The sequence below is a fragment of the Pavona decussata genome, unplaced genomic scaffold (assembly GCF_977016875.1).
Source record: "Pavona decussata unplaced genomic scaffold, jaPavDecu1.1 SCAFFOLD_105, whole genome shotgun sequence".
Lineage (NCBI taxonomy): Eukaryota > Metazoa > Cnidaria > Anthozoa > Scleractinia > Agariciidae > Pavona > Pavona decussata.
Window position 1 is genome coordinate 948,125 of NW_028145519.1, and position 13,695 is coordinate 961,819.

Genomic DNA, 13,695 nt, shown 5'->3' on the forward strand with positions numbered 1-13,695 from the left:
GGCATCGGGGTGCTTGGGAATAATTACAAAAACACATGAATCAAGACTTAAGGGGGAGCGCTTATTAGAAAAAAAGCCGCTAATTGCAAGGAAACGCTAAGGCCAATCATTATGGTCGGCACACACGAGGGACAAGTCGCAGGGACTTCTGTCAGGGACTAGTCCGCTGTAGGGTTTACACGATGGGACAAGTCGCGGGGACAAGTCCCTTGAAGGGTTTCCACGTGGGGACATGTTACACATCGAAATAGCAAAATTTCAAAATTTATGCCGTTTTCACTGTAATTTTTCAAGAAAGCGTACAAACGACAAAGGGGCGGTCCTAAACAGCGAAACCAAAGTTACAAAATTAACCGCAAAACATCGAAATACACGTACACGACAATAAAACAGGACATTGTCTATCTCTAAAATTAGTCAGTTATATATTTACAATTTGGAAAAACGTTTTTTGTTTTCTTGTAGAGTTCAGTATACCACTGATCCAGAACAGAAAATAGCAGCTATTCAAACAAGGCCTTTAATTAATACAAACAAATTCAAGATTTATTCTCCAGGCCATGTGGAATAAAACTTCAAACTCACAATCGACCGCCATCTTGAAAAGGAGTTCGTAAGTTATTGGACCTAAAACACTGATCAGCGATTGGTTTATTTTCATTTGGTCGCTGGGAATTGTCCCACAAACAGTTCACAAGCAGGGACGAGCATAATTTGAGGAGACAAGTCCCGGGGACTTGTCCCATCAATTCAAACATGGTTTGAATTCGTGGGACAAGTCGCAGGGACCAAATTCTGGTCCCTACGACTAGATTTATGGATGAAAATGGGTAGTTCACACGAAGGGACTTGGTCCCCGGGTCTAGTCGCACGGACTGGTCCCTTCGTGTGTGCCGACCGTTAGGGTGGGCCTTTTTTCGCCATGAAGTGGATAAGATTATCTCAGTAAAAAAAGACAGGAAGTTCTATTGTTTAGAACAGAAACTCTAGATATAACTTGACTTGACTTATTTCCTTGACACCAAGTGGGGAAATGGACCGGATATAACTTCGACCTTAATTTGCCCAAATGCAGATTTACTGTTGATCAGCGGACCTTTGCCTCCGGCATCAAAGATTTCAGTGATGTAAACACTTCTAAAAGCGATTGTGCAACATTGATGTAAACGTTAATTTAATTACCTTTTTTAAATAACAGATTTTTTTTGCAACACGCTACTAATAAGTAGTCTTATTATTCCACTATTATGTCATTTCGCCAAATAAGGTCAAGAGAACGCGCAAAATATAAGACCGTAATACACTGTAGTGTCCTGGTTTGACCGGTTTACAACAGAGCGAATACGGACCGACATTTCAATGGCTTTGTGTTGTTTACGTCATTCACACACGCCACATACTGATGGACAGATAATGCCGGGTGTATTTCAATGCTCTTAACAGAAAAGAGAGGCCAAAATAACAAAATCTTTTCGTAGTGGAATAATAAATCTCTTATTCGATGGTTTACATATAATACGGGAAAATATTTTGCGAGTTGCGTAGTATTTTTCCGAGCCCTAAAGTTAAACCATCGAGTAAGACATATATTTACTTTATATTGCTTACTTATGCATCAGTCAATTCCAACAGTGCCCATCCCCCCCCCCCCTCCCTCCCCGGGCCGACCTGCGGGAATTAGGATTTTTTGAAAATAAACTGGCAAATTCCCCACCGCCGGGACAAAATAGTTGTTCAAATGCCCCGGGGTGGTGGCTCAAACATGTCAAAAATGTTTTATTTTCTTCGTTTCTCGTCTTATTGTCAGTAAAATCTAAGCTAATTTAGGCCAAATTAAGTCCTAGCTGGGTCTTGTTTCCCGTAGTTAGTGCAAAAATAGGTCATTCTACAGCTCTAGCGTCCCATTTTATGTCCTATCTAGACGTATTCAATAAGAAACTTACTGTATTTGCTGATGAATTTGTCATTAAGGAAGCGACAATGCTGTATAGGGTGAAAAAAGTGAGATGGTCAAATACCCTGGGGTAATTGGGTGGAAGGTTAATGCCCGACCCCCGGGATGGACAGTGTGGGAAAATGCCCAACTATTGCCCGGGAGGGGGGGGGGGGGATGGGCACGGCTGGAATTGACTGATGTACTACAGGACACTACTAAACTCTAAACTAAAAAAAAAATTTCTTACATACCATGCAACGCTTACAATACAAAACCAACTGATAGTACATCGCTATCAAAAACGATCCACTACTTAATAATCACCTACAATACGTTACTAAAACATTACAATATATATATATAATAACAATACATTTACTACGCGGAACACGCTACAATTTTACTTACAATCACTATTTACAATTAGGTAAGAAAGCAAACAGGGTACACTATTGATGATATGTTAATTATCCATTTATCGACCCATGTACTTTATTTTATTTATTTAAGGACGGTGCCTACTAATACAGAAGTATTTTTGTGTGGTTTATGACTATGCAGGAAAAGCAGATCTTAGTAAGGGCTATTAAAATTCAAAAAGAAAATTGGGGTAACCACGCATTTTTCAGAGATAATTAAGCAACAATATTTCTAAAAAGCGCCAAAATATAGCCAGAGTCGAGTCTGTTTGTAACGAAGACAACATGCCATGTTAAGGTTAAGGTTACTATATGGAGAGTAAGGGTTAGGGTTATGTGGATGACTATATGGTACCTTAACATGAGAGTAGAAAGTGCCACCAAAGGGGTTGGTATTGGGCTCCCTAAGATTTTGAAAATCCAATATGGCGGCTACCATTAACCGAGATTTTGGAACTCGCGCCACCCCCACTCCCCCCCCTCGCGCTCCAGTAGGCATAGCCCTTGGGATCATCATTACAGACAAGCTTCACTACCGCGACAAGGGTGTATACCGAGGATGACGTTGCCTATTAATTTGGTTTCAGTATTGCCAAGGAGAATTGGCACTCGTGACGTTTACAGTTTGTTTCATGGATAACACCCTACTACATGCAACGATTGACTTAGTAGAGAGGACATGAAACAAGACGCCCAAACTACATCGTTCTATCCCTCCCTCTTAAAAAGCCAACTGAATGAGCTAGAGTCGAGTCTGTTTGTAACGAAGACAACATGCCTGAAGGCCACTCCATTTCGAGTTCGTCATCATCCAGTTCCTCTGTCACAAAAATTCGGTTACCTTCCACTCGTGGCCCCTGACAGTTGTTTTCGTTGCCACTGCTACCGACTGCGTTAGGGGGTTTCTTTGCAAACAATTCAATCATCTTTTTGCTTCTTTCCAGGGACCGTGACGCCACAGCTTTACGATTTCCTGTCTTCAAGGAATTTTCCTCTCTGCTGCTTGCAATTGATTTTAAATTCGCCGGAAAAGGAGACGGTTTTGAATAGCCATTGTCGTTCGGAGTCTCCTCTCCCTCGCTACTTTTTGAATTCTCAGTTACTCTTCTTTCCTGCTGTCCAGTGGTTTTTTCACAAGTCGGCGGCTCTGGTAGCAAGCGGCTCGATTCCTTCAAGGAATCAAAGAAACTTTTAGTTCCGACCCCAGAAGAAGATTGAATTGGAAAGACGCCAGTAAGCTGACCAGGAGAATTCAATTCATCAGAATCATTAGAAACTGAACTATCTCTCTCGTTTGTAGTAATTTTATCTCTTTTGGTTTCCTCATCCGTCGATGAGTTTTGTCCTCTTTCTTCTCTATTTCTTAAACCCTGACCTGTCACTTGGTCATTAACGAGAAGCTCCTCTGCAGTATTGTTACTAAGAAGAGACTCGTTTGTAGTACGTGAATTATCTTCGAGATCATTCCCTCGATCATCAAAATGACTTCCGTTTTCGCTCGATGGTACTTCATTTATGACACTTGCCATGTCCTCCAAATTCAGCCGCTTGAGAACGAGTGTAGCCTGACGCGTGTACTCTCCCTGTGGGTCATCCGGAAATCGCGTATGCAAAGCGTTCATACTTCCTAATAAGGCGCTATTCTGCATGGAGCACTCCACGCATGTCACAGCCACAATGGCGTCCTGGGCAGTGACCAATTCACGAAACATCAAGCGCGCATGCGCCTGGGCTAGCCTTATAAGGCTCTCCAGTAGTCTGATGGTGGTCCGTGCCGCATTGCGCAAGTCCGCTTGCCGCTGACAGTGGTAATAGCGGCTCAAAATTCTGCAAGAAAAAAAAAATGAGATTTGTGCCATGAAAATTTAGTTAAGGATTTACAAGACCAGTGTAGGCCATAAATAGTGCGGTTGTATGAACGAATAAATAAACATCCTTATTACCTTTACTTTTGGCAATGCATTGGTACCGTAAGAAGAAACTATACATGAATGTTAAAGGTGTTGCCAAAGAAAAATTTCTAGGAGCCCACAAGGCCAAAAGCCAAAAAGTTTGGAGCCCAACGTGTGAAGTGTTAGGTGCTGCTGCAAATTTTTAGGCGCCCAGAGCATTTTCTTGGGTGCCTCAAGCTACCAGGCACCTGTAAGGAAGCAGCTTTGAGGTCGTTATTGAACTAGCAGGAGGTCCGTATTGGGAAAATATTGGTTGAGTTTTAATTGGTCGAGGCGAAGGCGAGGTCCATAAACGCATGCAAAAAAAAAAAAATTTAATTAAAGAGGGGGGGGGGGGGGGTGAACAGGCTAGTTCAAAAAGGTGTTTATGTATATAGGCTTCCTCATTGTTGCTTTCAAGTCTGCGTGAAACTTGTTTATGCTCTTTGCCTGGATAATAAAATTCGTCGCTCTCGTAGTGAAACTCCAACATGACGGGTTGAACAGTTCTTACTTCATAACCTTAATTTAAAACAATTTTGCTTCGTTTTTTATCGAAATTGAAACACTTTGCTCCTTTCAAACGTACGTTGAAACGCGACCGGTCCTTATTAGCGGTCCGTATATAAGAAAATTCGGGCGCTCAGGGAGCCAATCAGATTACTCCTTTTCAGCGCGAAACCAGTTCAGCTACATAATAAAGGTACATTCCACTGACCTGTTACTCTCCTGCGTCAGCTGAGGCTTCAGCGTTTTGATGTAACAGAAGTAGACCTGCATTTTGTCAATACTCCACAACGGTTCAGACGAAGACCCAGTTGTACCGACAGTACGAAGACCCTTTCCTTCCAAAATAAACGATGACACGATTCTAAAAGCAGAAAGAAGACGTACTGTTACCAAGGAAAATAAGTTTCATTAGAGGCATTTTTGCCCGGTCTATACCTCAGTACGCCGGAAGGTAGATCTCAGCAACGGCTATTGGACAACAAATGAAAATTGGGGATAACCGCTCACTTTTTCAGAGATACTTACATGTAAGCAACATTCATTCTACATTCATTCTTTTTGGATCCCAATAGCCCTGCCTAAAACCTGCTATTTTCGCGGCGATACGGTCTTAAATCACGCAAAAAAAACTTTTGCTTTAGCATGCACCGTCCTTAATTAAGAATCTCGAGATTCTCGAACCATCACATGATGCACAGAACGTCTGTGTACCATGAAGACAACGTCCATAAAAACGTCACTTGGAAACAACATCAACTCATTGACCACGTAATCACTGACTATTCCAGGTCCTTAACCTTGTGTAGTTTCAACCGACAGTCTACCGACAACTCACCGACAGATTACCAACAGCCGGCCGACATGTTGCCGACAGTTGTCCGACTGTTGGCCAACTGTCGGTCGACTGTCGGCAACTGTTGGCCGACAGTCGACCGACAGTCGGTGGAGGTGAGCTGTTCTTCACTTTTACCCAATGATAAAAGACAAAGAAAAACTCAAAACCGTGTGCTCGCGTAATCCATGAAAATTTTGAGATGTTTTCTTCAAGTTGTTGTTTGGCGGAAAACGATAACGGAATGAGTTAACTAAGGATGCATTCTTTTGGGGCTATTCTAGCTATTTTTATTCCGGTTTAGAAATGACAGAATACACGGAATTTCAATTTCAAAAAGAACGCTCCTAAAATCTGGAAAGGGAACACCCATGGCGGAGGTGACCTGAGAACTACTATGTCTGCGCGCGCGAACGGCCGCGTAGGATTTCCCGCCAAAAATTTCCCAAAAGAACGCTCGAGAACGCGTATTCCGTCTATTCGAGTAAACCGTATTCCTTACATTCTGTTCATTCTGCTGTCGGGAGCAGAATGAACAGAATAATATGCTGTTCATTCCGAAAACGGAATAGCTCCCAAAAGAACACTGAATAAACAATAGCCTCCATTTGGCGCGAAAATATGCTCAGATATTTGTCCGCGGACATTATCTGTTCCGAGAAACGTTTGCTCTCGGAAAACTGTGAGCTTCGAGGAGCAGATAATGACCAAGGACAAATATCTGAGCATATTTTCACGCCAAATGGAGGCTACTGTGGTTATTATCCTTCAAATATTTTTCGCAACATGTAGCAACGAACTTGAGTATTTCAACATTTCGTTTAAGAACAGTTTACCGTCAAAAACGTTTAGAGCGTATGTTGTTTTCTGATACTGCTTTATCGACCAGCAGGTTTATCTCTCCTTCTGTCACAAAAGAAAACCGTTCCCCCATCTTGACATTAATTTTAACTGTAAACAAGACGCGCCTTGAAGTTTTTGAAATTGGGGAATAACACTTGGGGAATATCCTCGGATATTCCCCAGTTTTTGCTGGTGTATATTCGGTCAGGTGAGGCGTTTAGACCAATCGCGCGCGAGCGAAAATATTTGATGGATTATACCGTCTATTCCGAGTATTCATATTCCGGAATAATCCCAAAAGAACGCGCCCTCAAATTCATATCACGGGCGTACATGTGAGATTAAAATCGTCGTTTGCGGTACGTTTTCGGAGAAGGGCCAAACCGTAGAAAATTATAACAAAAAGAAAGAAGAATTAAAAAGAAATTAATCTAATTTACATAACAACATTTACCGTCCATTGCCTGTATTATCGTGACTAAAATATGAAAGAACGCCAACATACTTTTTATCATAAGAGTCAAAATTCTCGCGCGCTGATTGGCTCGTAGCTATTGTCTATAAGAGTACAGACAATAAAAATGCATCACCTGTAACGCGCGCGATTTCTCAACGGAAAATAAACAAAATTCCGCTCGTGTTTTTGTTCCATGTTATTGTACAAAACAAATCATGGGCAGTTTTCTATGGTCTATACTCTTCTAGACCATAAAATGACGCCATAAAGTGCTCAAAACTTGGCAGTGGAACCACACTTAAGTATTGAACATTTTATGACGTCGTTTTATGGTCTATTAAAGAAATAAAAAACGCGCCGAGTGCATTGTTGAGTTATATAAGCACGCGGAAACTTTTAAGAACACGAGAGAAGTGCAGAGAGGCACGAGCCGTAGGCTGTTTTACTTTTTCGTCACGTCGTAAGCAAGTTCAAGAAGTTAACTCCAAGTCAAGTTTAAGTTTTAAGGTGTTAAGAGACAAGCTGAAGTTAATTAAAAGTCTGGAAACATCAGTGCAAGAGACTGTTCTTTGCTAATCGCTGGGGTGACAGCGCATTCTGTCTCTGAATTTCTCAGATTTTTCACAGGCAAAAAATCCGACGTGTGCTCCGTGCACATGTACAATTATATCGCACGCACCATACGTATGCATCGTGCATTGTGGAGTTATACAGAACTCAGTTTGACCAATCACAGTGCTTGCTTGACCCTGGCTATTTTATAAAAGAGTATAATCCATAGAAAACTGCCGCCCATTTGTTAAATCCACTACAATATCATCACAATACGTACAGCACAAATTTTCACTTAACCTGTCCCATTCCTCGTTTCTCGCGTCATGTAAGACAAGTAGAAGATCAAATCTACTCAACAGGGGACTTGCCACAGCAATGTTCACACTGAGGCATTCTGATGGATCATATGGTCCCTTGGGATTAGTGGCGGCCAGGATTGTGGTTCTTGTGTTCAGCTTGCACACCATTCCTGCTTTAGCGACACTGATCGTCTGTTGCTCCATAGCTTCGTGAATGCCTGAACCAAAAAACAAAATGTGTTTTTGATATCGAAAAGAAGGTTGTTCAACAATTATATATTAAGTTGTTTTTTCAAGAGTCAAGCCCAAGACCTTCTGCACGCCTAAAGTACTGAAAACTCAATGTGTACAACTCGAAACTCTTTTTATATGAGCACGCGGCAGCACCTCGTTCTTGCCGATCTTGACCTTGATGTTTGTCCCATGAACCTAGTTTAATGGCCTTAGCTCCCACGAGTCTCGAGATCGGTGGTAGAGCATCCGAACTAGTAATCGGAAGGTCTTAGGTTCGACTCCTGGAGCACTCAGATTTTCTTTTTTCACATATGCCGGCATATTACTGACATATTCATCTATCACTCAGTATATTCTTACATGTTCTGTCATGTTCTTGAATGCTGTTAAATTCATCAATACAGCAAAGACCACCATCTGCTAGCACCAAGGCCCCTGCTTCCAACTGCCACTCCCCTGAGTCCCTCACAGCAGCCACGGTCAGTCCAGCACTTGTTGAACCAATCCCAGTGGTCAGAACTGAACGAGGCATGATCTTGGCCGCGTACTTCAAGAACTGAGATTTCCCTGTTCCTAAATTAAAGATGATGATGATGATGATGACACAAGAGCACAGCTCAGTCCCCTTCCCCCATTACAATATTAAGCACTTAAGGACTGACCCCAAGGGAAACAGTGAGTTTTGTTTCCCTGAGACCCTCAATGTTCGCCGAGGGGAACATTGAGGGTCGAGGTATAACAAAATTGTTTATTTAATGAATCTTTTTATAGGCACGTGTGCACTACATTTTGGAAGCAACTTATACAGGGTTTACTGTCAATGTCAAAATACCATACACTGTATCAGTAATCACTTAATACGTTCATGAAGCTGAATAGCTTCTCCTTTAAATGCATCCATTCTTATTGAATATGGCCATTATTATAATGCAATTCCACAGTTTTGACATTGGCTTAATGGCCATGGGACAACAGCCACAATAGACCCTTCTTACTCGGCGGCCATGTTGAGTCTCAGGAGAATAAAAAGCTTTGTTTTTGTATGGCAAGCCTCACACTGAATTCGCGTCTGGCCGAGACTTACCATGCAAAAACAAAGCTTTTTATTCCCCCGAGATTCAACATGGCCACCAAGAGACACATGTAAGGGTCTATTATATCGTGCCCAAGAAATGGCAGCCATTAATTTATTGTGTTCTGGTTGTTCTTGCAAAATGAAATAAGCAGAACCTAGCAATGTTTCTTGGTTGTTTTTAATAAAATAATAATATTCCACTTGCACTTACAGTAATTGTTGGATATGGGATAATTTTAGCCAACTCTGCATTATAAATGAATGACCAGAATCCCTGTAAAACATTGTGCATTTTTGAGGAGTGTTGACTTACCTGGGTCACCAACCAACAGCAAATGTGATTCTCCTCTCACTCTTGTCCCAGATGGATCGATTCTCTGTACTCCACCAATGAGGGCCAAGGCAACAGCAAGCTTAACAGCATACAAGCCGTACACTTGTGGACAAAAGCTAGAGAGGATATGGTTCCTAGCTTGAAGGGGTGTTTCTTTGTATTTTGTCCAAAACTCCACAAACTCACGTTTCAGCTCTTCAGTAACAACAACTCCAGCTCTCTGCTCATTGTTGACAGACACGTGATTTGCCTTCAATACTACTTCAAGGTCACAACGACTCTGGAGAATAAGACAAACCAGCGAGGGGATTTTCAAGAGCAGGAAACAGAGTGTATAGTATTGACGGTTTAATAATCATCCATGACATAATTTATTTTTTTGGAAAGCATGTACAGCCGAGGTTTCTAGATAAGATACATGTACAGGTACTGAAATTTGGAATGAACTCCATGTACAGTGTATCTTAGTTTGTATCTAAACGTCAATTAAAAGTGCAAATTATCCAAATCAACATGCAACATAATCTTGAAATTTCTTCAAAGCTTACGATCCTGACACCAAACTTAATTTTATATAATTACAGTATGACATGAATTTGGTCCAAACATAACATGAATTAAGCTGGTGATTCACAACAGAATACCCCTGCAGCTTTGATGGGAGCCAGGTCTTATTGTAAGCCCTGGACCAGCTCCTTTCCTTGTGTAATAGGCTTCTCCATAGCTCTGGACAATCCTGTATCTGTATACAGTGTACAGTCATGTACTCACATCAGAAAACACAGGTTTCCATCTTCTCATCACAACACCACATATGGTCACATCATCGCCAGCTTTACAAGAATCCACCAAATCATCTTCAAGCACGACCCACATGGACCGCGGGATGGTACCTACTGCAAGCTTCTGCACCTGCTCTTGGATTTTTATCTCCTGGTAATCTCTACAACTGGTTGGCTCTGAAATTTGAAATTGAGGAGATTTTTATAAAAAAGCATCAGTTGTTACAGTGTAAATTTAAGAGAAATACAGGTACAATATCAAACATACATACATACATACGTACGTACGTACGTACGTACGTACGTACGTACGTACGTACATACATACATACATACATACATACATACATATGGCTTCAGGTGAGTTCCACACTGATAAATCCAGGATAGTGCTCAACAATAATACATACATACATACATACATACATACATACATACATACATACATACATACATACATACATACAAACAAACATATATACATACAAAATCATAAATAATACAAATAATAAATAAACCTAATAAATAATGCAATAGTTAAGTAACATAGAAGGTATTTACAAATATAGCACATATATTAATTTTATATTATTAAGATATCAAAAATATAAGAAGTCATCAGTGTTATTGTTTGTTGCCATGGAGTTGGAACCAAATGAAATTTGATCTATTGACTTAGCAAACTTCCTAAGGCGCATCATAATCATCATCACCATCATCATTTAACCAGGCTGTTCAGCCAGCACGCAAAGAAAAAGGAAAAAAAAAAAACAGATTCACAGCCAATTTCAAGAGTTTCTGCAAAATAATCATATGATTATGATAATGGCAAGTGCCTTTCAAGTCTTGAAATCAAAAGCTCCATTTTGACACAGAAATTGGTCATCATATATGTAGTTACATATAACTACATAAACATATAAAAGACTCTGTTCTGTATTTATATTTTGCAGAAATTGCTTCAATGCAAAACATTAGAGAACACAATTGCTCTTTGGGCACCAAGGAGTCTCAAAAACGTCCTTCTCAGTGCCTGGGCACAGGACCCTGGCCCAGGCACCTAGTGTGAACAGGGGGTAACTTTCTTACACAAGATAACCAGTCTGCATGTCAAAATACATGACTGTAGGGCTTATCTGGAGCAATTTCAATTTCAAAGCAAAAAATCACTTAATTTTGATACAAAAATTATGTATTTATATATGACGTCCTTCAGGGCCTTTGGGGAGGAGGGATAGCACGGTGGTGATAGTACTCAACTCCCACCACTGTGGCCTGGGTTCCATTCCTGGACCCGGCATCATGTGTGGGTTGCGTTGTTGTTAGTTCTTGTCTTTGCTCCAAAAGGTTTTTTTTTCTGGGTACTCCAGCTTTCCCCTCTCCTCAAAACCAACATTTACAAATTCCAATATGTTCTTAGTGGATAGTGTCCCTGCACAGTATGGACCTTTATCACATGGCAGCCATGTTGACTCTCAGGAGAATAAAAAGCTTTGTTTTTGCACGGCAGGCATCGCATTGAATTTGCATCTAGCCAAGGCTTGTCATGCGAAAATAAAGCTTTTTATTCCCCACAAGACTTAACATGGCCGCCCAGTGATAAGGGTCTATTTAGCACATTTGATCTGTTCTTGGAATTATGCACTCTACAAATAATATTTTGTTATTTTCAATCATCTTTTTTTTAAAGTTTGAAACCAAAAACAAATTGAAATCACATCATAAAGTGCTGCCATAGCCACAATTTATTAGACAACTTATTATAATTGATTTATCCTGCCAGGAACTTACCAGTATCTGACAGACAAGTGAATTTGTTGGAGTTGCATTCCTTGGATGAGGGGCATTTGGTTGGTTTAGGAATGGCATAGTACTGTTCAAAGTCAGCCTGAATTCCAAAGACATGCTTGCAGCGACAACAGATGTATTCTTTCTCATATTCAAGTAGCTTTACTGTTGATACCCTTATGACAGTTCCTAAGGGATTATTAATACATAAATGATACTGAAATCAATTAAAGTAAGAACCTAAAAAGTATTAGTAACTATTAATTGTCAAATACCAATTTTTCGAACCTCCTAGGGAAACTGAATTTGTTCGAAAAATGGGGAGTTCAAAAAATCAAAGGCAAAAATCTGACTGAAGCAAGTCCAAGGGAAACAACTTTGCTTTGAAGCGGAATCGGGTGTTTCGAAAAAAGCAAGGGTTCAAATAATCGAGAATCCACTGTACTTAATAATATACTGTAGATTGAGGAACAAGAAAACGGTAGAGGTTTCAGTCTCAAACACTGACGCACACTGAAAACCACTACTGAAACCATTACACATCCACACTGGGTTCTTCTTTTCCAAATGCTTGAACACCATTTTAGATCTCACTAAGGTGAAGCAATTTCTCCTAGGCCCAGTTCTGTCACACGGCCCACACATGCGCGGTTTCTAGAGTGCGGCAAAGCCATGAAGAAACACGGGCATAATTTTACTGTCACTTTGCATGCAAGATCAAAGGAAAAAAAGAGTGAAACAACAAGTCTAAAACAAAAAGTTTCTTATCGTTACTAATGGCCCGTCAAATTTGACAGCGATGAAAATTAACAGAACTTCACTGACAAAAAGAAAAGGTACCCTGTGGCAGACTTAAACCAGACCAAACAGGCACAAAACCGCACATCTACAGTGTACATGTATGTATATGTTGTAGGTTAAAATGAATCCCAGGTTAAAATGATTTCAACCTAGGTTGATTTGTATTTTCCTTTGTTTCAGATGTAAATTACCCAAACAAATACAAATCAACCTACCGGTAGGTGGAAATCATTTTAGCCTGGATTCAATTTAACCTACAACATATATAAGTCCACCATCCGCCCGTAAACCTCCTTAGCACCCCCTCCCCCCCCCACCTTAACTGAACCATTCCCCCTCCATTTTCCACCCGGGCCGTCCTACATTTTCAAGTCTCACCTGATACAGCAAGAAAACGTTCGATATCTGAAGACTTCGGAATGGTGTCCCTGCGCAGCTCAGGACAGATGGGAAGATTTGACAACCTCACATGCAAATTCGACTTGAACGACATCGAAACTTGCGTTGTATTTTCCTGCATAACGGTCACAGCTGCCTGGCCTAAAGCACCATCAAACAACGGTAGCATCTTGTTCGGCTCCGCTAACAATTTTTGGCTGACTTCTATGTTGGAATCGAAGAGCTCTAACGCATTAACCACGACGCTATATTGTTCAGACGGATCCTCAGCAAGAAGAATCCTCGCAATGTCATCGTGATGATGTTCTTCAAGGAATGCTTGGAAAACTGCGAGATGGTTATCTTCTTGTCCTTGACGATCAGCTACTGACATTTTGAGATTACTTTTCTGCAGAAATTAAAGCGATCAAAAGCAATTTGCCTGCATTTCTTTGATCTATAACCCCTTCACGTTCTACAAGAGTTCCCGGCGCCATTTTTATTTGTTGAAAAATGCGCCA

At 40.8% G+C, this 13,695-nt stretch overlaps 1 protein-coding gene across 2 annotated transcripts; it reads right to left on the reverse strand.

Moving 5' to 3' along the window:
• Nucleotides 1-1,115: 1,115 nt before the first annotated feature.
• On the reverse strand, nt 1,116-13,684 carry LOC146471276 (DNA helicase MCM9-like). 2 transcript variants are annotated; one of them, XM_085120960.1, is made up of 8 exons: nt 13,175-13,684; nt 11,999-12,184; nt 10,197-10,384; nt 9,405-9,705; nt 8,377-8,589; nt 7,781-8,000; nt 5,005-5,157; nt 1,118-4,182 (listed from the first exon to the last, which is right to left on the reverse strand). In XM_085120960.1, the coding sequence occupies exons 1-8, from the start codon at nt 13,566-13,568 to the stop codon at nt 3,054-3,056; spliced, it is 2,784 nt and encodes a 927-aa protein (XP_084977086.1). In that variant the 5' UTR covers nt 13,569-13,684; the 3' UTR covers nt 1,118-3,053. The 2 variants fall into 2 exon arrangements, with proteins under 2 accessions (XP_084977087.1, XP_084977086.1); XM_085120961.1 differs by lacking the exon at nt 8,377-8,589 and having other exon boundaries at nt 1,116-4,182.
• Between the last annotated feature and the right edge of the window lie 11 nt (nt 13,685-13,695).